At 44.1% G+C, this 27,588-nt stretch overlaps 1 protein-coding gene across 4 annotated transcripts; it reads left to right on the forward strand.

Moving 5' to 3' along the window:
• The first annotated feature begins 1,314 nt into the window (after positions 1–1,314).
• Positions 1,315–26,629, forward strand: hhla1 (HHLA1 neighbor of OC90). Of its 4 annotated transcripts, none has more exons than XM_026149259.2 (15): positions 1,315–1,778; positions 4,444–4,536; positions 4,616–4,672; positions 6,167–6,247; positions 6,569–6,652; positions 7,429–7,512; positions 7,593–7,676; positions 7,758–7,814; positions 8,959–9,039; positions 9,164–9,190; positions 9,301–9,390; positions 10,542–11,087; positions 15,078–15,234; positions 16,479–16,561; positions 26,202–26,629. In XM_026149259.2, the coding sequence occupies exons 2-15, from the start codon at positions 4,446–4,448 to the stop codon at positions 26,243–26,245; spliced, it is 1,566 nt and encodes a 521-aa protein (XP_026005044.2). In that variant the 5' UTR covers positions 1,315–1,778; positions 4,444–4,445; the 3' UTR covers positions 26,246–26,629. The 4 variants fall into 4 exon arrangements, with proteins under 4 accessions (XP_026005044.2, XP_026005043.2, XP_026005045.2 ...); XM_026149258.2 differs by having other exon boundaries at positions 1,317–1,778; positions 4,441–4,536; XM_026149260.2 differs by having other exon boundaries at positions 1,319–1,778; positions 4,441–4,536; positions 7,758–7,805.
• The last annotated feature ends 959 nt before the right edge of the window (positions 26,630–27,588 follow it).

Here is a 27,588-nt window from a genome sequence, read left to right on the forward strand (position 1 = left end):
ATTTGCTGTGTTTGTGTGTCCAATATTTGAGGTAATGTATCTGCTTTGCATGTCGTCTTAGTTAACATGTGCTTTTTTTATTGGCTGTTTTTGTCCTTGTGTGTGTCTGAGCTTAGTTGCGGATGTTCCCAGCCCTTTGTAGTTGTTTGATGTCTCTTTGTAGTGATTTTGTGTACTTTTCTGGTTGTTATGTGTCCCGTCTCTTAGTTGTATCGCAGTACTTTTTCTTCTTTCTTTGTAGTTGTTTTACATTCATGTCTCTTCGTTTTGGGACCAGTTTGCAGGCTTTTGTTGTTCGTGTGCATCATGTTGTGTGTTGTGAGTCTTTGTGTCCCCATTATTATCTGACATTTTTCTGTTTTGCAGTTATTTTCCATCTCTTGTTTAGCATCAGTTTGTGGCATTTTTTTGGCTTTTACTTCACGTGTGCGTTCTTTTGTAGTTGTTGTTGTTGTTTTGTGTATTTATACTGTGTTGGTTTGCATGTTTCTCTGTGATGTTTTTGTTTCATTCTGGAGTTGTTTTGTCTCTTTGCAGTATTGTTGTTCTCAGCCTTGACTCTCATGTGTGGCCTCTTGCTGAAAACCTTCAGATGAACGTTATTATTTCGCTCACAGCGGCTCCGGCTGTCGCTGCTGTTACTCTGTGAAGATGGTTTAACTCATTTTTAGGATTCTTATTTTATAACGTTTCCACCCCAGAACACAAACATCAGTGGACACGTGTGCAGCTTGTTTTTCACTCATTAGCTCATTTCATTTCGTTCTTGTTAGAATTATGCGCTAAAAGTCTGTTTCTGTTCCCCGGGGGCGGCCGTTCCCAGGCCCTGAGCAGCCTTGACTGCCAGTTACCGCTGCGTGCCTGAATGTGAACGCCAGGATGGCCAAAGTGCCCGCCGATCCCCCGGCATTAAAGACTCACATTCACTCCCCTCATTCACTGATCTTCCCCACGGCTCGTATGTCACTCCAGCGGCTTATTATGGCCACTTACCTACACTGTAAGAAATGTCCTTCTAAAAATAAACTTTCCACAGACTCAGGCTAAGTACCAATCCTGATGGATTTCATCTGGTGTAACTGAAGAAACACGTCAGGTATGATTTAGATTTTTACAGAAGTTCAAAGTTTTGTGTTTCACAAGGATCGTTTCAGTGAGGTGGCTGTATGTTGGTGTGAGTCAGACATTTGGAGTTCCAGCAGCTTATTTGCAGGATGCATGAAACTTGGACCAATAAATGAAAAGAGCTTGAATTAGCTCGTGCTAAATGAAAACAGGTGTGTGAGGAGAGGCCACACACAGCAGCCTGACCTCACCTGAAGTGTCTGACTGACTAAATTTACACTGACCTGTCACTTTACAGAAACAACTGTCCAACTGCTCCCTAACACAAATATATAACCAGCCAATCACGTGGCAGCAATTAGGAACGTAGACATGGTCAAAACGACTTGCTGAAGTACAGTTTTCTGTTCTCATCACCGTCAAACAGCATGAAGTCGATCTCCAGGCTTTCAGAGCCTCCTGCAGTTCCTGTCTCTGCCTTTGGGGGGCAGTGTAGTGCAGCACCTGCAGTTGGATATTTCTTGCAGTGCAGCTGCAGGAGTGAGTTTGGATCAGTACCCGGCCTGCAGCCAGAGCTCGCTGAGCTGTCAGCCCGCTGATGTTCAGAGGGGAGAAAACAGGCGTTGTTTAATCGTTATCTGACAGCCGGTGTGTGACCGCAGGGTGGAGGCTGGTGGAGGCTCCGCAGGGCTGCAGGTGAATTCAAGCAGCAGGTGAGACGTGTTCACTGGTTTTATTTTAGCTGGGAGCCAATAATAATAATAATATTATGGCAGGTCAAACTATCGAAGAATTGGAGTTAAAATTTTGAATGCTGTGAACTTTGAGTGCTGCTGCTGTAAAAACAATATATTTTCCTCTTTTTATGGAAACAAAGACGGTTCACTTTGAAAAGAAAAAGTTTGCTTTGACTTTGATTTGTGAAACCTGTGACTGTGCATGTGTGTGATTTTTATCTTGGTCAGAATTGATGAGTCAAGAAATACAGAAATGCAGTGACTAGACTGAGGAAGACTTTCTTTGAACTAGGGCTGCCACAAACGATTATTTTGATAGTCGACTAGTCACCGATTATTTATGCGATTAGTCGACTAATCAGATCATCATCCACTGGACATAAAACTACAGCTTATTGCACCAGCAGCATCTGCTCTTATATAACTATCATTAGCTTACAGCTTTAAGCTTTTAAGGTGCTAACTAAAAATAAAGACAAGATGATAGTTTATTCAATTTTAATGAAATTAGCAGATTGTCTCGGAGTTTAATAAACTCCTTGCTATCTAAAATATAACAGGACACCGGAGTAAATTCTCCAGCATCTCACACTTCTGATAATCAGCTGTCTGCTTGACGTTTATTCAGCTGTGTAAAAACTATAACTTTAATCTCAGCCAAACCGATTTACTCAGGAACAAATAAAATACTGAAAAAAAAAAAAGCCAAACAACAACATTTTTAATTTATCTAAGTGACTCATATATATTTAACCTGAGTAGCGAAAGACGGCGGTGGGTTTGAAAACAATTTGCCGGGAGTCCGGTGTTCTCACAGCGCTAGTGACCTAGCCCCCGGCTAGCTATCGAGCTAGTGGGTAACAGACGTCTCCGAAAACGTCGGAGCGCTTTTGAAAATATGTGGTGTCCTGATAAACTGAGCCGATATTTGAGGTTTACACAGCTACATTCTCGCCTGAAAATATGTTAAACGTTTATTTTGTGACCCAGAAAGAATGAGTAATATTAAAACTAACTAGCTACCGCCATTGTTGGAAACTAAGCTGGGCCGCGCTATGAATTCTGGGACAAAGCTGCTTCTTCTTCTTCTTCTTCTTCGGGGTTTAACGGCAGCTGGCATCCTTGTACATGCAGTGCTGCCATCTTCTGTTTCAGTCCGTTATTACACTCTTAAATCCTGCTACTTATTCCTGGGTCTTTTGGGATCTTACAAAGCTTCAAACGACGCGTCGACTATTAAATCAGTCGTCGACGATTTTGATAGTCGACGTAATCGTGACTAGTCGACAAATCGTGGCAGCCCTACTTTGAACGCACAAAACGCAAATTAGATGCCAAGAAAATTTAATGTAAAAGCTCCTAAAAATCTTTACCGACATTCTGGGGAGCACTGGGTCTACTGGTGGGATTATAGAGTCATCATGACGTCACTGTGAAGGGCTTCCTGGTCCTTCACAGTGACGTTTTTTACACAAACCCGACACTCTTTTGAAGGTGTTTGATGGAGGCACAGAGTTTACCTGCAGTGTGCAGAGAGAGGCTGATGTGTTTTAATTGGCCGACGCGTTCATCACCAGATGTTCAGATGTTTCTGGATCTTTAACTTTCTGTAGTTCTCTTTAGCCTCTTCTCTGTTTCCTGCACAGACTTTGCATTTTTACAGAAGAAATGTGTGTTTCATCATTTACCTGGATAAAGGTTATCTAGACTCACTGCACCACCTAATGGTTTAAATTAGTATTACATTAAAGTACGGCCAGTCCCCAACTCAGCTTCAGTTATTAGCTTTCAGAGCTATACACAGATGTTTATGGCCTCATTCTGTTGAGTTTATTTGTTTTGGTGGGCCACCACTAAGGGTGTAATTCCCCTGTAATCAAATGGAATTTCAGTGCATCTGATTTAAAATTCTGATGTAATTATATTTACTTACAAATACTTAAAGGTAGGTACACTACAGAGTGTCAACAACAAGTCAGGCTTTTACAGGAAACAAAGAAATAATTATACTGTAAGTAATTTGAGGTAGTGCTCAGTTTCACGGTAAGTTTGCAGAAAAACAAACATTATTTCCACAGCTTGCATCATAAATATGCTCCACTCTGTGGGGTTGTATTATGGAGTGGACTCATGTACTTCTATTGGAAGTACGTACATTGTACTTACAGTAGAAGTACAGTGTTCTTACATTTACTTACAGTATGATTATTTCTTTGTTTCCTGTAAAAGCCTGACTTACACCCTGTTACATCCTTACTCTCACAGACCTAGCTTTAAGTATTCGATTACACTGTAATGTCAAATAAAATGCATTGAAATTCATTCCGTTACAGGGTAATTACACCCTCAGCTGCATTACAAAGTGTTACAATAATTACTTTTAACGTCGTCTCCAGCACTAATGTGACGATGATCTATTCAGCTTTTATGTTGTAACTCCTGGCTCTCTGCTCTGTTTGTGTGTGAGGCTGATTTCTACAGAGCAACGTGTCTCTCATATATGAGCTGATTGTTGCAGCTTACATGAGATGCAAATTCACGGGGTTTGGTGGCTTTGCCCTTGTGCTAACCATGTAGCCCACTAAAAGCTGTATTTTTATGTTGAGAGTGAACGTTTGCATGCTGTTTGTGTTTGCAGCAGTCATGGCAGGCTCCTGGAGGTTCACACAGCATCCACGCTTCTCTTTCATAATCTGTGTTTCTGCAGTTTTAATACTCCTGCTCGTGAGCCAAGGTAGGCCGAGGCTATAAAGGCTCTATTGTTTGGTTTAATTATTAATAATAGTAATAACTGCTGTTTTTGTTTCCTCCAGCATTGATCTGCAGACAGCAGGAGGACAGGCACAGGAGAGACTTTGCTGACTCCACGGGTATTTTTCCTCCTTGGTTCTCATTCTGCTTGTTCACATACTGTGGCTGCCAAATACGTCTCAACGTGTTGTTTTCCAGCTCGAACAAAGAAACTTTAAAGCCCCACAAAGTACTTCGACTGCAGCGCTGTCACCTAGCAAAAATAAAAACCCTACACACAGTTGATGTGGAGGCGCACACAACTGGCTTCAGTGTATTTTTTATATGAATATCTTTTTAAAGATCACGACTGTCCCCCACTACATTCAGGAAACTATGTTTATTGAGGTTTGCAGTTTCTGAATAATAAAAAACTTTCTGGGTTTGCATCACAGCACAGACTGAGTCACTGAACATGTCAGATTTCTTTTTTATATTGTTTCTTTAACCAGGTGATATTTGAATATATTAATTGAATAAGGTTAACACTGGCGCCTCACACCTAGAAGGTCCTGGGTTCGAATCCTCCACCTGGCCGCGGCCTTTCTGTCTGTATGTCTCTGTGTGTTAGCCCTGCAACAACACAGGGTATACTCCCCCGCTCGCCCTATGGTAGCTGGGATGGGCTCCAGCACCCCCCCCCCTCCCCCCCACAACCTTGATAAGGATATGTGGAAGAGGATGGATAGAAAGTCAATGAATACCAAGCTTCACAGCTGGGAAAGGGTGGAGCTCTGGGTTCACAAGTGAGGGGGGGGACAGCAGGAGATGGACAGACTGATCCGTTGTGGTGAAGAGAGAGCGTGGAAGCAAAGTTAATGATTTACTGCTCGATCTACGCCCACGAACAACCGCGAGCTCTGGCTAGTGACCGATAGGATGCAGCTGAGACGAGCTTCCTCCAAACGGTGAAGCTCAGCTAGTTGATCTGGTTTGGGAATCTGACTCCTGCACACCTCCTAGGTGAGGAGTTCCTGGCAAATTGCTGAAGATTATCTTCCAGCTAGCTTGGGAACGCCTCAGTGTTTGCCTGGATTTGCTGGTGGAGGTCTGGGCCTCTGCTGAGGATGCTGCAGCGGTGATGGATGGAGGGTACAGTTGGTCAATGTTAAGAAATATGTGGAAAAAATCCTCCTTTTTGTAACTAAAACTCAGTTAATTTGCATAAAATGTGCCATTCATCAGGCTTCAGTCCAAAGCTTACCAACTCAAACCCCGAATGTTAAAGACGTCGTTAACGTCCCAGAGGAGCAGTTTGTCTAACGGTAAATACCGTCATCACCAACACACACTTCAGAGAAGTCATCAGCTAACATCTGTGAACCTGCTCTGGGTTGTATCACTGAAATGTTCAGTGAAATGCCGATTAGACCAACTGTTACACTGACCTTGTGTTGTTTAAATAACTGCCCCGCCCCCCGGGGACCCATTCCTCTGGGTAACTGTCACTTTTTTTCCCTTCCAGTACATCCAGTAATTACACTGGCTCATTCTGCTGATGCTGCTGTCTCCATAACGGAGATTACACCCGGAACGAGCTCCCGCTGACTTCACGCTCTGCTTTTATTTCCCAGAAATCCCAGCAGAGCACATCGACCCCGCTGCCATCGACCTCACGCCGCTCGTCAATACTTTAATAAATTCCAGCCACTCGGGTACGTTGTCCTGTCGCTGTCTCTCAGGTCTGAACCACAGAGTCACACTTCTGTTGGTTTTGAACTGCAGAGAGGACTCAACATTTAAAGGAGCAGTGCGCTCAAAGAGCAGCTTCCCTTCAGCCCAGTTTTAACATTTTAACTCTGATTTTGATTTTCAGGCTCATTGACGAGGTCGCAACATCGACCCCGTCCTCTTACTGATTATTGCACCTTTCTCCTTAATCATGAGATTGTCATTAGTGAACGCAGTGCTCTCCTGTATGTAATAATGCATCTAAGGCTGTGTGAGCTCACATGTTCGCCTGTTTTGTGTTGCAGGCTCCCGGCAGCTCTTCTCTCTGCTCAGCGTCACGTCCTACAGCTCCCTGGCTCTGCACAAACTCACCCTGTTGGTCTACAACAGTAAATGTTCTCTCCTTACAAACGTCTGCTTCCTCCGAAGCTGCAGACAGCAAAGAGTAACGCGAAGGCTGCATTTGTCTATGCTGCCATCTGGTGGTGTGAATGTGTAGTAATTACACCACCGCATGTTAACCATCTCTACTCTTAAGACGAGACTTTCTCTTTAATCGTGTCAGATTGTTACCTTTAGGGTCAGTCATGAAGTTTGATGCACTGGTGAAGGCTGAGAAAGGGAAGAACCCATTATTTTATTTAAAACTGCAAAATAAAGCACCGAGGACGTGTCCTAACATATTACAGAAATAATCTTATTTGCCAAACTTTGTTAAGGAGGACTTATTCTGTTACTTTGATTATTATCTGTCATATATCTCCTGTTCCAGTGGTGGCTGTGTTGTCATCCACTCAGTCGTGAGGTCAGTGTATGGACAGTTTCATACAGTTTTTTTCCTGCTGTGGGATCTGTATGATGTCATCAAGAGGAGACATGCCTAATATGTTCATCTGAGCTGGGCAAAGGCCCCGGGCGCCCAAGGAGAAGAGCTAAAACAGAGCATTGAAGGCGGAGCATGAACTGCATCAATGCTCAGAATAAGATAAATGAGGATTATTTTAAACTGTTAATCATGCAAAGCTCTGCTAGCAGAAGCTGAGACTAACAAGCTGGAAATACGCAGGTCAGCAGATGTTTGGAGGCCGTGTCGTCCTGACACGTCTTAAACTTTAAATTCCTGAATGACTTTGTGCTCTCTGAACAGTTTCTGTGTGTTTTGCAGTTTCCAGTGTGGGAAGCATAGAAAGCAGCGTGTTCAGGAGGCGATTCTGCTACTGCGTCACAAACGAGACCAACGACCTAACAGGCAGGAGGATTCGAACGTTCAGCCTCATTTTACGCTTCGTGCAGTTTGCTGCATGTAAACTTGTTTTTGTTTCCCATCAGACTTTACAGCCATACTGCTGGATGTGATGGGAAACTCTACAAGCTACCTGCACGAGCTCTTTAAATCCTCCTCGATACTCTCAGGTGGTAGATGCTATTTAAATGAAACGCTATATGATGTGTTTGTGTCTCTGGCTAACGGCGTGTTGTCTGCTTGTGTCTCAGTGAGCCAGAGGAATAACTCAGACTGTATCTACATCTGCGTGATGGCCGGTAAGATGGGTATGTGTAGGCCTCCTCTGTCCTGAGTAAAGTTCTGAGGCCTGGGGGAATGACACTGCATGCTTATTTTATCCTCACAGAGGTCTAGAAGTAGAAACCTTTTCTTCCTGCTCCTGACCCACGTCTAAGACTGATACCCGGTCCATGCTCACAAGAAAGGAGTCAGATTTATTATAGCTGTGTGAAACTATAAACTGTTTTTAAAAGCTGAATCTTTATTGTTCTGAGAACAAGCAGTAAGAAATGTGTTGGGTATATTCCAGTAGTTCAGCCCACAGGGTGTTTCCTTTGTGTGTATCACATTTTTATTTTCTCCCTTGATTTATTTCATGGTGAAGCATTTTTAAAAGCCAAAAATCAGATAAGATGAGGTTGAAACTGAGGAACTTTTTATAAATGTTTGTGTTTTTAAACATTTAAAAATGAAAGCTCTCAGCAGAATGTGGAGAAACAGTTATGTGACCTTATCTCCATGTTTGGTTTTAAAGAGATATCACGTAAACATCAACAAAACATTTTTTCTGTTTACACTTTAACACAGCAAAGCATCCAGCAGAGGGGCTAAAAAGAGCTCTCAAAAGGTCAAAGAGCAGCAGATCCAAAAACAATCGCAGTTGGTAAAACAGCGCCTCCTGGTGGGGAAGCTTCTGTTATCTTCCACAGACCTCAGAGAGCGATTAAAGAGATAAAATATATGACTAAACCTTATAAATGCTCCTGTAGTATACCTGAAAAATCTTTCATATAGTGTATAAGGCAATGGTGTGAAACATAAGGCCCGGGGCCCGCTGGACCGCTTTGTAAAATAAGTAGGAGGGCGTATATTTATTATATTTTTAACTTTTCATGTTTTGCAGCTTCTCCTACTGACACACACACAGTTTACATCATGCTGACACATTTATTTCATCTTCATCACGTAGGAAGCTGAGACATACTGTAGAAATTGCCCCTTTTTTCTTTTTCTAAATGTGTAATTAAACTTTGTTGATTGGCGTTTCACTGTTTGGCCCACGTTGGATCGGTGGGCTGTGCGCAGTCCTCCCTGTAAAATGAGTTTAACATCTCTGGCATCAAAGATGAGGCTGATGATGATGCTGCTGATGAAGGTGTCTGTCTGAATGCGACGTTGTGTTTTGTCCAGGCAGAGAGGTGCCTGAGCTGTGGGACGTCGGCTCCATCACGCCGCTCTTCAACCAGACCATCGTGGAAGGACCGCACACAGGTCTGTTCACTGGTTTGTGACGGATTCATTGATGACCAGCAGGTGGCAGATTAAAACGAACAGCACCAGATCAGTGTAGAGCTCATTATGTCTTCTTTTTCCCCACTTTGTCTTTCTGAACCAGCTAACATCTCCTTCCGGCTCCCTGTCGGTGAGTACATCAGGACCTTTAACAGGCCCCTTCAAGCATCTGCTGTCATCAACCAGACGCTCGAAGAGCCGCTTAATTCTCCTCTTCAAATTGTCTATTTTAAATCTCAGAATGGCACCAACTGCCCACGAATCTGAGTCACATCTCTCCATCTGGGATGAGCTCCATGCTAACCAGCAGAGTCCATTCAACCGCACATGGTGAGTCTCTCCAGGAGGCCGGCGTTCAGCGTTTGGCTCGTCTTCACAGCTCGATCTGTCAGGAAGTTCGGGCCAGACTCGGTTTCCAAAGTTTAATCAGGATTAAGCTGGTTTATCTCTGATGTTCACAACCAAATGTGTAAAACAAAGAACTGGAAGCACATTTAAAAGGATATGCATGAATGAACACTAAATAAAAGAGATTGTTCAGGTTTTTAAAAGTATAATGAAGTCAGTCAGATGCTAGGTTTTAATTTTTAGGAGAAATTGTTTGTGTGAGAAATACCAGGAAGACCAAAAGACTGATCTTTGAGCACACGGAGCGACTGCAGCCAGGGTCTTTTTTACTTTTCATTGTCATGTTATTGAGCTGTGAATCTCAGCAGAGTGTGTAGCTCTCTCCGTGGTCGAGTGTCGTGTCACATGATTGAGAAACATTAGTTATTGGCTAAAGGAAGCGATGCGTCTGTGCGTCACACTGTTTTACAGCCAGTGTCGTATGATGTACGTTGTTACCTGTTCAAGCCTCCTGTGCGCTTTTTTTTTCTTGTTGTGGTTGTGATGCAGGTTGATCTTAGCTTCATATGTTCATTGTTGCTCAGCACTGGTTTGCATCTCAGTGTGAAACCTCTGTCTTCCCTGTGCTTGGATACAGCTACCTTCTGAAGGGTGTTTCTTTCCTATAAAGGTGTGGGGGTTTTTTTACCATGGAAAAGATCCTGTGATCATCCCCCATCTGGTCTTCTGTGGTCATCGAGCCTTTTTAAATCCTGTAGTGTACTAAAATGTTGATCAGACCACTGATGCTCCCACTCTCTGTCTCTCGGTTTGTTTTGTTTGTTTTTGGTGAAGTTTAATGAAGTAGTTTTGTTGTTTATTGTTGTTGTTTGCTGTTTATATGACTGTGTACAGATTACAGTTATATGCATAGGTTCTGTTAAAAGTTTAAATTGCATGGACACAGTGGAGAGGTCCAGTTTGCTGAGGTGGAGTCGAGGACACCTTTAAGCTTTACCTGTTTGCTGACTCAGGCTGTAAACGTGTTTATTTTTTAACACGTGGTTCTGTCTTCAGTCCCATGATGGCTGCGTCCTGCTTTCACTCTTGTGGAGACAGAAAATCGAGCCTATTTCTTTCTCTTGGTTTATCAGCTTCACCAACAGCTGTGGATGAAGCAGCTGCATCTACAGCGAAGGTCACCACAGCTCAGCCGCTCGCAACAGCTCCACAGCCTACGACCGTCAAGCCTCAGAGTTACACTACAGCCGAAACACCGGAGACAATCCAGCAACCCATGGCGCCAAGCATGACCGCAAGAGCTGTAACGACACAAAGGGGGACCACGCCCACTGTGGCATCTTCTCAGAGTGGAACTATAGTGGAAAAAACAACTTTAGCACCAATTACAACCTTAAAACGGCAAACCACCACCGCCGCCGCTCCGACTGTTGCAGCTCCCACCACAGCAGCACCACGATTACCCACGACGCCGGGCAGAGCTTCAACCTTCTCACCAGCAGTTAGTCTGATCCGCACGCCGCCGTCTACAAGCACAGCAGCCCCGCACACGACGTCCACAGTTCATTCCACGAGACTTCCACCTGTGCGAGCCTCAGCAGGACCCACGGTGCCCAGGAGGACTACAGGGCCTCTGGTTAGAGGAACTACAACTCCCAGCAAGCCAACGGAGAAACCAGGTAAACGATTTGTTCTTTCAGATATTTTAATATGAATTATTTTGTAGCTTCAGCAGTGAGGAAGATGCTCTTGTGTGTTTCTCAAAATAAAAAAGATGAAATGTGGCAAATAACCAGAATAAAAAATGAATAAAACCAAAAATGCACCAGAGGAATACATGAGAGAAAATCTGGACTTCTTTAAGTTTCATGAAGACGTTTCTCCTCTCATCCGAGAAGCTTCTTCAGTTCTGAAGAAGTTCTCACAGTTTTACCTGCTGGACAGACGAAGATGGCGACGGGTTCACTGTGACCCATGATGACGGCTTGTTGGGAAACATAAGGACAGACGAGTGATTTTATGTCGTTATTGATGAATGGATACGGAGGAAATCAAACATGGAGACCTGTGTAACATCACTGTAGCCACAGTTTGACTCCGCCCACTGACCTGCTCTCACAAAGCGACTCTAATCACATTGCAGCCTTCCTTTGTCATTTCTGGACACACCAGCGGCACTGATTCAATTTCAGCCAGGAGAAAGGTGTGTGTGTGGCACGGGAAGCCATGCTGCAGATAGTAACCATGGTAACGCAGGCTCGCAGCCTCCTGTGTGAAAGCTTTGATGGGTTTTAAGCTGCAGAGGTTAAAGTCAAATTAAGGCCAAGCGTTCAGCGTTTATCTGTCTGCTGCACTCAGCGTAAACCAGGAGCTCGTTATGAAATTCCATAATTACATCGTGAGGAAAATGAATACGGATTCAAATGTCAACAGTTTCCAGCCGTTAACGTACATTAAGACTATTTTATGTGACAATGGATTAAAATATGTGAAATGCACATTCACTAATTGAATATAGTGTAATTTGCATAAATAGTGTGACCCACGGTAGATAAAGTTGAGACTGTGTAGAAAAACAACAAGCATCCACTTTCTTACGCTTCTCCAGTTCAGGGCCACGCGGGGCTGGAGCCTTCCCAGCTATCATAGGTCAGGGAGGAAGACGGGACACACAGAGGCAACGTTCACACTCACTGCATGTGTTTGACTGTGGGAGGAGGCTGGAGAACACCCACACACTCCCACAGAAAGGCCCTGGGCTGGATTCAAACCCAGGACCCTCCTGCTGGGACACCCTTCGTATATTTTCTTGGATTTTTATCCCTCAGCTGTAAACGGCCGATTATCATGACGTGACGGGCGGGTGGCATGGACATGCAAGTGTGTGAATGTAATAACGAGAGTACGAGGTGACATAGGAGCATCTATACAATGGGTGTATCTACTAAAAATCTCTGACAAGTTTGAATCATAGTGACTTTGACCCCGAGGTTAAAATCAGTGGTCAAGGTTTCTGAAAATCTTGTGACTATAAATTGAGAACAATGTGATGCAGGAGTTTGATACCACACGTGTCTCCACAAGGAGGCTGACGCCGCCGGTGTTTTTATGTAAACGTTGGCAGCATGAATTCAGCATATCTCAGGTTTGGCTTGTGTCATCTGTTCATTCACAGCCATTCTGGGGTTTCAGGACTAAAACTGGGACAGGAATGGGGTAAATAATGTGACGGTGATGTAAACTGAAACAGGTGATCGTAATCATGATTGTTACAGTTTGTCCAACAAATGAGTGAGAAAAGTTAGAGAAATGTTCCGATCTGTTACCAGCAGCGAGTCCAAACCCAGCGCCTGCTGTTGATGTGCCCGGTGCCCTGCGCTGCATTAATGTCCAGCAGCACGTGATGGTTGTGGCTCCTAAGATATCACCTGTGAGGCGCTCAGTGTGTTTCTTCACCTTTCCCAGCACAGCCACTAGATGGCAGTAACACCACACTGCAGATAACAGCTGCGCCCCCAATGCTCCCGTCCCCCCCTCTGATTTTTGCCTAGCAACAATCAGAAGGCCGGAGCATCCTGTGCAATTTGTCAGCGAGTCATTAGCGTGCAGTGAAATGAGCGTTTGTCACCCAGCTGCACATGTCTGAGTGTCGGCCTGTGGAGGCTGATGTTTGACTGACACACACACACACACACACACACACACACACACTCACTCAGGAATGAACGCTGAAAATCAGGTCGTTGTTGTTTTTGTGTTTATTTCTGTTCAAATTAAAATGAAATGATGAGTAAATTTGGAGACAGGAGCTCAGATGAAAAGCTGCATGAGTTCACCTGCTGACTGATTTTCTCCTCTTCACAATGATGCTGAAGAAGGAAAACTGACACTTGTTGGCTGAACTCATGAGTTCACGTCAGGTTTTCAGCAGTTCGTCAGTCACATGACCCTCAAACCTCACGTGCTGCTGTGTCTCTGCAGGAAGCTGCTGTGGGTTCATTGTTGCCTGAAGCCCCCCCACACCATCACAGCTCCGTGTGTCACCATGGAAACATAGACTGTAAATAAAAGATGGGCGTGGCAGAATCAGAATAATCCCAGAGGAAGTTATGTGGGTACAGTTGCTCCACGACAGTAGGAACAGTAACTAAGTAAACTTAATATTACAATATGTTACAAAGTTACAAATGTAACTAAATCCATGTTTCAGAGCTGAGTTATCGTTGAATCATAGTGAGCTGCACACTCAGTCATCTGCTAATTAATGTGAAGTGAAAGACGAACACAATACCAGAATTTTAATTCACCAAAAGTGAAGCACAGACTTTTTGGATGTTTGCATTAAAACTGCTCCAGAATCGATGGTTCGTGTTCAGTGACTGCAGTTTAATAAGGAGAGAGACTCTGAGAGAACTGAACATAATTTATTGAAGCACAGAGTTATAAAATATTAGAAGCTACATCGCAGGGCAGAGCCCCAGCAGCAGTAGGCGGTAGGACGGGACCCGCCGGAGTGTAGTGGCTAGTGGTGATGGAGAACAAGCAGATGGAGGTTTGGATGAGCTGCAGGACAAACGTGAAGGACAGAAGAGCACTGAGGTTTAAAGGGAACTGAAGCTGATCGGTTTACAGAAGGCAGCCAAGAAAATTCAGTAAATATGGGAAAAATGAAGCAACACAAACACCAAAGACTGCAGATCTGACTTACTGATGTGGAGGCGGGGCCTAGGAGACACCTAACAGCATCTACCTGTCAATCAAAGCAGCCACACCCCCAACTTTAACTTTAAGCTTGATCTAATTGAAAAAGGTGAGTTATAAAAATTATCACAGTCGTGCAGTTGTGACAAAGGAGGAAACGTCACAGAGGCGGGCGGTGTTTTTGCTTCAGGACGTGCTTATTTCTGCTGTAAAGGTGAACATTTTAACACGACTCTGTGGGATTTTGAACGTATCAGTCCAGCTCTCTGCAGGTCCAAAGTCCACTCTGTATGTTTCTGTTCAGGTTTCTCTGCAGACTTTCATCATGAAGGTCTCCTCTCAGCCAACCCTTTCAGTGTTTGAACTCTGAACTTTGCCCCTGCTGCAGAGGAAACTCCTCAGCCTCAGGTTTTTTAGCTTTTCAAGAAACTTTCTTGAAATATTCCCGACTGACTGCAGCTTCATTCAGCTGGAAACTATTCCAATGACACCATCAGAGCCACACTGACAATAGTGTGCACGCCTTCCCTCACGTCATCACACCGTCTGTAATATGTTCTCTAAAATGTCCCATGTATGAAAAGCAGATTCTGTGCGTGCTTTTTTTGGTTGTGTTGCCACGCTGATGTTAATCACGCTCCAGGATGAAATCCTTTGTGCTGCATTTCCACACCAGCGACCAAACATCCCTCTTGTTGGTTTAAATTTGAATAGGAAAAGATTTTTCCCATCGTGATCCTGTTTGCAAGGCGAACAAAAACGTGCAGCATGTGGACGAGCACGCAATTAAAATTCATCTGAATGTTCTGTGAGCTTTTAAAGGTTAATTTATGATATGTTTATTATCTTTAATGTGACGATCACCTTTTGTCTGTGGACATCACCTCCTAATTAGATTTTCTCCTGCAGAACACACAGATTAATTAAGCCGGTTCACGACTGACGTTCTTCTCTCTGTGTGTTGAGAGGCTGTCCCTGGAGGAGGCCGGAGCTGAGCGCCGAGTCCGTCCCCGGCGCCGCCACGACCGTCGGCGCCCACAAGCTGCAGCCCTGCGTCCTCGAGCTGTGCAAGTTCTTCTCCCAGTGCCTGTGCAGACCCTTCAGCCACAAGACGCGCATGAAAAGGTCGGCAAATTCCCCCTGCTGCCTCCAGACAGCACCGCTGCAGACGGCGGTTTGAATTGTACTCCTGCTCAGAGTGTTGCATCACTTATTTCTCTCAGCTGCTGCACTTCTTTAGGTGGCCACAATAAACCCCGGCAGTGTAAGGCACAGACACACACAGGTAGACAGAAATTACAGGGTGAAGCTTTCAGTATTCTTAACAAGAATGAGTGGCTGACGTCATTCGTGACAGTTCACAGCAGCAAATGTTAAAATGAAGCTGTTTGTGTTCTCGATCTAATGAGCACTGCTCAGAAAATGAGAAGAAATCATGCTGGGTATGTACACTGAGAAGGACCGGACAATGTGTTATTCATGCTGTTTGATGGAAACAAAGATTATCGACCTGCAGAGGGCTGGATTTAAAAAAAAAAACCTGAAAATCAAAGTGAAACAATGATGCGACAGGTCAGTCGATTTGGCTGAAATTTTAATAAATTGCAACAACTCAAAATGATGCTCAGTAGTTTCTTTTAGCCCCCATGTGGTTAAATACAAGCCTGACATCCCAGATCTGAGCCGGGGCATCACTGAGCTCCTGGTGTAATCCTTGTGGCGTCAGAGGTGCTCTGACTTTTCTTACCCTGCTTGTTTGAGGGTTAACGCCTGTGCCATTCTCCTGTTTGGGGCTTACAGCTCTTACTACGAATGATGAAGAAGAAAAAAAGAGCGAGTTACCTTCCCCAGGATCCGTGCTGGAGCCGGGTCAGAGGAAGAGGCCAGACAGCTGTGGCTCTTTGGCCTGATCGCTCAGCAGGTCGGGCTGTGGAGGTGAAGTGGTCTGTGGGCCGGGCAGCGTTCAGGGTGGAAGTCCTGGTGGTTTAATTCCCCTGCTGCCAAAACCTTTTTTTTCCTTTCTTTTTGACACATCTGAAGTCACCTGAGAGGGACACCTCCTAGGTGAGGTGTTTCAGGCATGTCTTACCTGGTGGAGACCCCCTGGGCAAACTCAGGACGTCCTGGAGAGATTTATGTCTGCTCGCTGCTTTGGGAATGCTTTGGTGTGATCAGAGACCGTGACCACCTCCATGTAAAGACTGTATTTGCTTGCAGGTTAATCATCAATTAAAATGTATATTCTCGGACATGTGGCTCAAAACAAGCCTGATTTCTGTCTGTTGAAAGCTGAAGTTCCCACTCATGGCGAGCTGACTCTGAAGCAGAAGCTCAAGGTCAGCGCTTCATGCTGTCATCTTGTCTTGCAGGTACTGTGACGACAGCCACCTCTGGTATGAGAAGCACACCTCTGAAGTGTGTCGGCGGGTCAGGAGGGTCTCCTTCTCCAGAAGTAAGTGGACAGCATGAGTCATTGACCTGCCGGGCTCTGATGCTCGAGACTCCCTGTGCAGTAAAACCAACACCTGCAGCAGCAAATTATAAACTCAGCGCTTCAGCCTGATACAGCCGTATGAAAGAGTTTGGGCGCCCCGGGGCAAACTGCATATTTTATTGATGTTTGAAGAGAAAAGGAGTAAACTTTTCAAATCGGTAAAATATTTCTGTAAAATATGCAGTCGGCCACAACATTATCTATTGATTTTGTAGGAGTTTGTTAAGATTTTGACCAAGAAACTTGAAGAAAACATGCACCTCCAAAATGTTTGAGCTAACAGGAAAGAAAGTAATAAAAAAAAACATTTTCACACTGAGAACATGAAGACGATTCATAGTGACGAACGATTCATGGACAGATGATTTTAACCCTTAGATGCACACGTGGGGTCAAAAATGACCCCAGGGGTTGTTTTTCTTCAAAATCTTTAAAATGCAAAGTTGTAATATATTCATATTCCAGGTATTCCTCATAAAATATGTTTGTAACATGAGGCCATTTGCATTTTTATTTATTTTTTCATTAATTTAAAAAAAATGCAGTTTTTGTATCTCTACCCCACTCAAAAATGACCCCAAGCAGTTCCTATGGAATCTTCTATGAAACTTTCATTCTTAGCAACTCTCACTGACCCACTTACACTTCTGATGGATCAAGAATTAATTTTTACACAGTAACATACGTGATTTATAGTCAGGGCTGCACATAAGTGGTCTGCAGGTGTGCATTCGCTGTCAAAATAAAAGTATTCCCGGAAATTCAGAGAATAGGCGCTTCTTTTGTTGTGGAGGAACACCAAAGTTATTGCCTACGGCGCTTGCTTCTTTGGCATCTTTAAGAGTTCTGAACAAATGTCCGTCCTCCTCCAGAACATCTTATGTTCGCAAACACGCATTCCAACTTCTTATCTGGTTCTGCAAATGCGCACCTGAGGACCATTTATGTGCAGCCCTGTTTTATAGTTTCCTGTGCATTTCAAACATTGTCCTTTCTGATGTTTTTTTTTTTAAAATATTTAAAGTAGCATGGTTGCTATGAGGCCAGCAAGGATCCCTGTGGACTTACAAATGATCCAGGACGGATGGGATGAAGAGCCCATCAGAGGCATTGACTCAGAATCTGACATCTCAGATATAGAGGACCCAGACTATTGTCCCCCCCACTTAACAAGGCCAGTCAGATACAGAGGAGTCCTCCGATGAGTCCTCTGAAGAGGAAATGGATATTGAGTCTAACAGAATGAGCCCCTCTTACTGCTCTAGCCACAATATTCTGAATTAGTCAGCCAGGGCTTGCAGTTGGGTTTAGTACTGTCTCCCCAGTAAATGCATGGAAGATGTTCATGTCTGATAATATAATAGAAGAGGTGCTGTCATACACAAACATGGAGGCATGAAGAGTAGCCACAGACAGGGGAAAGAGTGGAAAAATATAATCAAACATAAGTTCCTGGCCTTCATTTGATTGACCATTTTTGCAGGAAGTGAGAAGAACTGGGATGTACCAGTCGGTGTGCTTTTTGGGAGTCCTCTGCATAACCTATTGTACAGGCCACTATGTCAATTCAAAGATTTAAAGATATTCGCCGTTTCTTGCACTTTGATGACAAGAGGACCAGAGCCTACCGACTGAAAACAAACCATATGGCAGCTTTCAGCTACGTATGGGGCCTGTTCCTGGTCAACTGCAGGCAGAAATTCATCCTCAGTGATTGTGTTACAGTGGATGAACAACTTGTGCCTTTCAGAGGGAAGACCCAGCTTCTGCAGTATATGCGGAGCAAGCATACAAAAGTGATACAAAAACTGCGATTTCTTAAAATTAATGAAAAAATAAATAAAAATGCAAAGTGCCTCATGTCACAAACACGTTTTATGAGGAATACCTCAAATATGAGAATGTTACAACTCTTCGTTTTAAAGATTTTGACAAATAACAACCGAGTTTATAGCAAAATGCATTGTTTCTATTTGGGGTCATTTTTGACCCCACTCGTGGAAGAGTGTAGGTACTGGTAGGTTGTGCATCCAAGGGTTAAAGCAGTCTGATCACGTATGTTGAAAGGAGTCAGATAAAACAACTGATGTTGATCCAAATCCTGAAGGTGCTGGTTTGAAACTGCAGAGCACTGAGAAGTTATTAGATGTATTACTGAGTCTCAATTAAACCTTCTGTATTTAATTCATCTCATATACATTGAGAATGTGATGGATCAGACAGTTTCTTTTCTCTTTGCTCTGTATGATGTCATCTTGTAGTATGAAAACCACACCCACTTTATGGGGCAGCCAATGAGGAGAAATTTGGCTCAAAGGAGGAGGAGCAAAAACTGCTGGTTTGAGTCAGAGGATGGACTCAGTAGCTGCACTGAGGCTCAGCAGGAGTTAAAAGTGATTAATTTAAACGCTTATTCATGCAAAGCTACTCAAGTATCAGCATGAGGCATAAAAGAAACATGTGGAGCTGTAAGTTTAACATAGAAAATAGTGGCTATGGCGTGAGGAGTTTGGAAGTACAGGAAAGATGTGATCTTAAGTATAAACGGTGAACTGTTTCTCATATCGGTGCATTTTAAGCTATGCTGTCACCCTATGATAGAAGATGAAAATGTTTTAGGATAGTATTCATGTTGTGCTCTTCTAAGCACTGCAGGAAAACCCAGGGATGTTTAATATTCCTAAATATATGGATAGGATGATCGGCGGGTTTCTGTTTGGGTTCGTGTGGAAGGATCTGCCAGAGATGAGGAGAAGAAGAAGCTAAAACCTTTACTAGGTTTTAATGTTGGAGTGAGAAATAACGAGGAGTGATTACCAGAGGATCTCTCAGGCTGCTTTTGTGTTTCATGGTGAGAAATTGCTCACAAAGAGGAGAAAACAGGGAGCGATAACAGCGATAACTTAATTCAGAAAGCATTTAATGACAACAGGCTGACAAAAACATTCAGTTTTCATGCTTACCCTACAAAGCTCTGCTGACCGAGAACAGAAAAATCAAATCTCACTTTAATTTTGCTCCGTTGTTACTCAGAGAATCGTTGTTGATCATCTGAAGCTGATCTGAAGTCTGGGTGCGCTCGTTTGTACTTGGTACTGATTAAAGAGGCGATCAGCGCCGACTAGAAATGAAAGGCTGCTGGAGACCAGGAAGATGAAAGATTAATCACCCAACTCTCAATTTCTCTTATTTATGCAGCAAAATGTTCCCACCGTGGAGCCCAGCTGCTGTAAAGGAAAATAGTTTACACATAAACAGCAACGTTACCCAGCTGACCAACATACACTGAACAAAAATATAAACGCAACACCTTTGTTACTGCTCCCATTCCCCATGGGATGGACGTAGAGACCTAAAATTCATTCCAGATACACAATATAACCATCCCTCCCAAACAGTGGTCACAAATCAGTCCAAATGTGTGGTAGTGGGCACATCTGCCATATTGAGATAATCCATCCCACCTCACAGGTGTGCCACATCAGGATGCTGATCTGACATCATGAGTAGTGCACAGGTGTACCTCAGACTGCCCACAACAAAAGGCCACCCTGGAATGTGCAGTTTTGTCTCACAGCAAAATGCCACAGATGCCACAAGCAATGAGGGAGCGTGCAATTGGCATGCTGACAGCAGGAATGTCAACCAGATCTGTCGCCCGTGCATTGAATGTTCATTTCTCAACCATAAGCCGTCTCCACAGGCGTTTCAGAGAATATGGCAGCACATCCAACCGGCCTCACAACCGCAGACCTCGTGTAACCACACCAGCCCAGGACCTCCACATCCAGCAGGTTCACCTCCAAGATTGTCTGAGACCAGCCACCCAGACAGCTGCTGGAACAATTGGTTTGCATAACCAAACAATTTCTGCACAAACTGTCAGAAACCGTCTCAGGGACGCTCAACTGGATGCCCGTCGTCCTCATCGGGGTCTTGACCTGACTCCAGCTCGTCGCCGTAACAGACTTGTGTGGGCAAATGCTCACATTCGATGGCGTCTGGCACGTTGGAGAGGTGTGCGCTTCACGGATGAATCATGGTTCACATTGTTCAGGGCAGATGGCAGCTGAGAATGTCCCAGTTCTTGCATGGCCAGCATACTCACCGGACATGTCACCCATTGAGCATGTTCGGGATGTGCTTGACCGGCGTATACGACAGCGTGTACCAGTTCCCACGAATATCCAACAACCTCGCACAGCCATTGAAGTGGAGTGGACCAACATTCCACAGGCCACAATTGACAATCTGATAGACTCCATGCGACGATGTGTTGCACTGCATGAGGCAAATGGTGGTCACACCAGATACTGACCGGTTCTGGGTCCCCAGACCCCCAATAGCGCAAAAAACTGCACATTCCAGGGTGGCCTTTTGTTGTGGGCAGTCTGAGGTACACCTGTGCACTACTCATGATGTCAGATCAGCATCCTGATGTGGCACACCTGTGAGGTGGGATGGATTATCTCAATATAGCAGACGTGCCCACTACCACACATTTGGACTGATTTGTGACCGCTGTTTGGGAGGGATGGTTATATTGTGTATCTGGAATGAATTTTAGGTCTCTACGTCCATCCCATGGGGAATGGGAGCAGTAACAAAGGTGTTGCGTTTATATTTTTGTTCAGTGTAGATGAACTTATTGGTTGTGGTTTAAACCCGCGCTATTGATAATGGCCAGCAGGAGGCGACTCACCGGCTCAATCAAATCATAACCTCGGTAAATTCTGAGTTAGTTTATGTTCTCAGTTGCTTGTTCAAGTCTTCCTAAGTCTCACATGATGATCATTTTGAAAACTATGGTTTGCATTAGCTTCCAGTAGAATATAAATCAGGGCCCGCCTTACCGCCTGACCGACGTGTTGTAGAATCCCTCGGTTTCCCAATCGGATCCATTCGTGCGCTTTCTGGGAGCTGTGGTTGGTTCCGAAGCATCTGAGCTGCCGTTTGTGGGTCTTGCAGCATTTAGAGAATTACTGGATGTGCGAAAGACGTAAAAGAAGCTTTCTGTGGCTGCTGCTGGAGATGTGTGACATCATGAAATATGGCCGTAGCTTCCAGTTCTGTCTGCATTCTTTCTTCCGGTAGGAAGCGAAACCCGGTGTGCAGAAAAGCCCAGACTGTATAGAAGTCTATGAGAAAATGGTTGTCCTGCTCAAAGAGTGTAAAGCCGGGTCTGTCTCAGTAAGCATGCAGAGAATACAACATGATGTTGATTTGTTGGTTTCTGAGCTGGTTGTATATAAAATATGGAGGAAGCATCTGAAATGTCACCCACTGATGTTTCACTCTTAGTGTTCCATTAAATAAAATACATTTTATTCACATAGAGCCAAATCACAGCAACAGTCGCCTCACCGTGCTTAATATCGCGAGGTGAAGACCCGACAATGATAATCAAAATCAAATAAAAAAACTATAAATTTTTTTATATAGCACATTTAAAACAGCAGTTTTGATCAAAGTGCTCCACAAGTTAGGAAATAAATAAAATAAGACAAATTTACTGTGGTGGGGCGTGGTCTCCGGTGCCGTGCAGGCAGGGCGGACGCACCTGCACGGCACCCTTAATCACGCCCGCCGAGTTAAAAACACGGGGACTCGGGGGTTGGGGTGTGTCGTGGTGTGACAAGTATTGAATAAAATGGCTGAAACCTATGATCCCTGGACCCGCCGAGTCTCATTCACACCATAGAAACAAACCAAATGATAATCAAAATATTTTACGTCATAGCCAGAGTAAAAAGGTGGGTCTTTAAACGAGATTTAAAAGACTGAACAGTCTCAGAAGAGCGAATGAGAGCTGCAATAGCAAAGACACGATCACCTCTGGTTTTCAACCCAGACTTAGGTTGCATTAAGAGCATCAGGTCAGAAGATCTTAGTGCTTTTTTAGCACGGGGCAGTGTTATTTAAGATTTTATAAGCGAGTAAAAGAATTTTAAAATCAATGCGAAATTTCACAGGAAGCCAGCGTAAGTTAGCTAAAACTGGAGTCATATGATCACGCAGTCTGACACCTGATAAAAGGCTGCAGCAGCGTTCTGTACTAACTGCAGACGCTAAAGAGAGGAGTGAGGGAGGCCTCAGTAGAGGGAGTTACAATAGTCCAGTCTAGAGGTAATGAATGCATATGGTCAAATTTATTTATGTTGCAGATTTAAAGCAAAGTGCTAAAATAATCAGATGAGATGAAAACATGACAGGACACGATGACGGCAATTAAGAAAGGAAACATAAAACCTATTGAAGAAGAACACTACACTGAGTACAAAGCTGAGCCGTTTTTCCTCATTCAGAATTTGTGGCTAACTATCGTAAACATGGACGCTGAGCTGTTATCAGAAAAGGGTTCAAAGGTGAACGCTGACATCGACCCGGGAACCTGCACAGGGAGGTGAGTGAAGGACGGCAGGTCCTCTAAATGCCTCGCGTGCTTCAAAACACCAAGATGAAAATGCTTCACATGAGACGACTCCCAGATCCAGAGGGTGACGTCACGGTTGCTGCTTCCATCTTTAATATACAGTCTGTGTAGGCCTTTTAACAATAACAAGGAGAAAATCTGACGAGTAAGGACCGAGAAGTGAAAGCCTCAAAGATGAGGTCATTTTGTAGTTCTATAATGACTTGTTGTTTCCTGCTTCATCAGTAAAGCTGGTACGAGAGTCGATCCATGTTGGTGCATTTAAAGCACACCGGATAATTGGGAGCTCGCTTCCATCCTTCACCTGTGCTGATGGCGACGTGTCGGCCCATATCACAGCTCATTAGAGCAGCAGCTCTGCAGGAATCTAATGGGCTCAAGAGGTTGTGGAGAGAGTCGCCTCTTTCCCGGCGTCTGACACGGCGAACGATTCCAGCGGCAGGCCGTCGAGAGGCCTGTCAGCTCAGTCCTCCGGCTCTCATTAGACCTCCGGGTTTATTTTTAGACTCCGATAAACCTGATTAGAAAGTGACATGAAAAGCAGCGAAGGCAAAGATTAAAAACTCTCAGCTAACAGCACAACATCGCAGAAGCTCCGGCTCATTTATGGGGAGCAAACTCAGGGTTGTTGGAGTTTTATGGGTAAGCTTTCAAGCGAGATCGCATTCATTTCTCCACATAATGCTTATTTTATGATTAAGATAAAGAAAATAATGAAAGAAAATGTGGAAAAGATGACAGCTCTGCGTCGTCAGTATAATCTGTTTCATATAGTCATCATTTATTCAGTATGTGTGAGACCTTTGCTTTAAGCATGTTTGATCATTAATAATTAATCGTTGGTGGATCATCACAGAATGCTTCAGGTGTTCAGGAGGCAACGATATCGAACACGATGACGCAACTTTTTACAAGATAAGCGTGAAAAGTCATGTGATGTCGTTGCAATCCCGTCACTGGAGGATCTTGAACGATGGGTGCTGCAGAAGGTTTCCTGCAGACGGTCTATAAAAACCAGGCTACCAGCCAGGCGTTTTATAACCAGGCTATGAAAACAGAGGCAGGCACCTGCGAGCCTAATCTGAGGGCAAAGTCCTCCTGCAGCTCTCCCCTCGCTGCCTATAGCACCTCCCACAACGACAGCATGCCCACTATTTGAATTATTTTTGATTTCATTGAAATTAAAATCTTTTTTTAAGCTCAGTAAATACGCTGGGGATGACCTGCTTCCCTGTGTGGAGGAAGTGTTTCAGGCTCTTGTTCCCACCCTCGGCCACGAGCTGTGGGTGATGACTGAAAGAGTGAGATGGTGGATACATCCTGCAGAAATGAGCTTCCTCTGTCTGGCGTCTGGGGTTTTTCAGAGTAAAGCTGATGCTCCTTTGCTATGAAGAGAGCCAGTTGGGGGTTTGGGCATCTGACCAGGATGCCTCCTTGGTCAGGTGTTTCATGTCCTACTGGGAGGAGACGTCCAGACACACTGGAGAGATTGTTTCTCTGGAAAAGCTGGAGGAGGTGCTGCTGCACCTGCAGCCTGACCCTGACTAGAAAAGCAGCAGATGATGGAGCGATGCATGAAGCTACGATTATGGAACAAAATCATTCTGATCGTTTCTTCTTCTGTGATCGAGGAGCCCTGTGGGGATCCATGCACGGAGGCTGACTGCCTCCATCGGAGGTGGAGAACGAGTCACTCACGGCACTTCACAGTGACTTTAGTGACTTTATCTTTTTATTTTTAAATACTTAAGAAGATAAATCACATTTATACTAAAAGCTCCTTCAGATAAGTGATCTCAAGCTTCAGTTTAAATGTGCTGCTGTTTTTCCTGGACTGGAGACGACCAGTGTGGAGACGAGAGCTCGCTAAAGCTTTTTAAACCTTTCTACACTCGAGCTCATGACAAAACTTCATGACAGGTTCTCCTCAAAGTTCGGATTATGATCCCAGTGAAGATAAAATGGTGGAAAACTGTTATTAACAGGAAGAAGGATTTTTAAGAGGTTTAGGATTTTCTTCATTCTGTTCAATTCAGCTCAGTTTTATTTACATAGAAGCCACAACATTACCTCAACAATCACATGACCCCCTGTGAGCAAGCACTTGGTGACAGTGGGAAGGAAAAACTCAAGCAGGAAGAAACCTCCAGCAGAACCAGGATCAGGGCGGTGCAGCCATCTGGGGTGAGGGGAGGAAGACAGGTGAGCCACAGATTAATAATAAATAATGATTAAATGTAGAGAGGTGTATAAACACAGAGAATGACGATCAGTGAAGAAGAAACACTCAGTGCATCATGGGAAAGCCCAGTCACTGCTGACGTCACGATTAAGACAAACGAAAGGGTTTGAGTGGTCATATCAATATTTAAGGTGTGTTCAGAGACAATTTATGATGTGAGAAAACATTCCACCTTAAGAGCTGCCAGCAGCTGCCGGTTCCCTTTGACTGACTTTGATTCTACACCCTGAACAGTGGCTGATGGAGATGAGGGTGGAGAGACGCATCATTAGTGTGTAATCTCTCCAAAGGTATGAAAAGAGCTGCAGCTCGTGAACGTGTGTCATACTTAAAAGAAGAAGAAGCTGAATCTGTGCAGGGGTGATGCTCGTGGTAGATCTCATTACAGAGTCGCTCGACTCCTCTCGAGTGCAGCAACACTGACGTGATAACGAGTAAATATTTGGCAGCTGGTAATAATGCAACAGTGCAGCAGTGATTAGTTGGGTCTGTCTAATCTTTATCAGCCTGACTGATCCACGAGTAAAAAGTGCAGTCAGTCGCACGCTGAAGGAATGACAAAGTTTGAATGTCTTCCTGAGCCGGGAGGCCTGCTGACGTCCTTCAGGCTGAGATCAGAGCTCAGAGCTCGTCACACTCCTCCTATTGTGTCCGCTGACCAAAGGAACAGAGGGTGTTTTGAGGAGTGCGACCCCTTTTTAATGTGGTATGCTGTGGTTGCCTGCACTGTAATAAATCCTTCACGTGATTCTGCTCGTGCGTGTTTGTGGAAACAGCCAGCAGCTCGGTTCGTTTCTCTTAAACACACTAAAATACGGATCATTCGTGGATTGTAATCGGAGGAAACAGAGGGGAACGTTTGCCGTAGCTGGTATTGTTTTGTCGTAAAACTCTGTGACCTGGCTGTAACCTTTCCTCCACAGACCTGAAACAGAGGTGCCTGACAAAGATGTGCAATAAACTGTGACCGGAGAGGAACAAAGAGCCGCTCATCATCACGAACTACGGCACGCAGCACGATTACGGAGGCCAGATCTGAGTCAGATTTCTGCATCTGCACGGGTTTGGAAACTGTTTACACGCTCACGCAGCGGCGCGGCTTCACATTCATCCCCGTTATCTACTCATTTCATTTACTTTGTATCTCCAAGAAGATGAAAAATAATTTGATTAATACTGGACTCTGAAATCTGCAACCCTCAGACTAAGTGTGGACTGTTTATCCTCAGATCAAATGAAGACTGTGAGGCTGATACAGTCTGAAATCTGAAGAAGAAGCTGTAGAAACCCAGAAACAGATGTAGGGTTTGAGGTTTTATGTCTGTTAAATAAACGTCTGGTAATTGTTGTATTTTTTTCTCATTGCTCGTTTTTGGATCTACGTTCAGCCTTAATTTGTTCAGATTAATCAAAGAGGTTTGGATCGTCTGGACAGAGGAGGGAATTATTTCAGCCTGTCGGAGTCGATCCAGATCTGACTGTTCATGAGCATAAAAATGGTGAAGATGGGACATTTTCCTCTTACTATTAGTTATCAAAAATGTATCTGATCTAATCAAGATCCTTGTGGATCAGCAGGCTTGGAGCGCGAGGCGTGATCTCAAAGAAAAACCTGGAGTGTCAGATGACAGCCACGTATCCATGAAGCCTAAAACACCCAGAACAGAGTTATTATACTTCCTCATCATTCTAGTCAGCTTCCAGAGAGGATTCAGTTTAAGTCTGATTCTTTAATTTATTTATTGAGGGTATTTGTCAGACGTCAGGTTTCAGAAGTTCAGAGTCAACATCTGCTCCACAAAAACTCAAACTGGAGACGTTTTCTCTGCATTTTATTTGATTGTAGTTCGTTTTTCAAGCACATCTTATTGTTTCAGATTTTTAAATCTTTATTTGGTTTTCCAGTTGTCTTTTTCTATAAAGATGACGTAGGTTCAGATATAACCGATTATGTGGAAAAAGTTAAACAGAATGAAATCCATCTGTAGGATATCTGTAGGACTACACGTGGAGCTCAGCGGCCGTTTTTTTTAGCCTAGTTTTAGTTCACTGGAGCAGCCTCGATCCAGAACTCTGTTTAATTTTCAGAGATATTTATGAATATCGATGAAGAATCCACCGACTGTCAAACTGTTCACTCTCAGAGAATTTCACAGAGTTTTTTAGAAAACAGGAAACCAGCTGCTTTAGAGGAAAAAGAAACGATTCTCCCCCCTCTAAACAGAGCTGCTGCCGCCCCACTATCAGCCCCCTGTTATTAAACCCACGGCGGTCACGCCTCCTTCTTGCAGGTCATCATTGATCTGAACT

This window comes from Astatotilapia calliptera, chromosome 18 (assembly GCF_964374335.1).
Source record: "Astatotilapia calliptera chromosome 18, fAstCal68.1, whole genome shotgun sequence".
Classification (NCBI taxonomy): Eukaryota; Metazoa; Chordata; class Actinopteri; order Cichliformes; family Cichlidae; genus Astatotilapia; species Astatotilapia calliptera.

Excerpts from the sequence above, each read along its gene's own strand:
- hhla1 (XM_026149259.2), top strand. The coding sequence starts at position 4,446 with ATGGCAGGCTCCTGGAGGTTCACACAGCATCCACGCTTCTCTTTCATA. Across the intron at positions 6,248-6,568 it reads AATAAATTCCAGCCACTCGG|GCTCCCGGCAGCTCTTCTCT; the intron begins GTACGTTGTCCT and ends TTTGTGTTGCAG. Across the intron at positions 7,815-8,958 it reads CGTGATGGCCGGTAAGATGG|GCAGAGAGGTGCCTGAGCTG; the intron begins GTATGTGTAGGC and ends TGTTTTGTCCAG.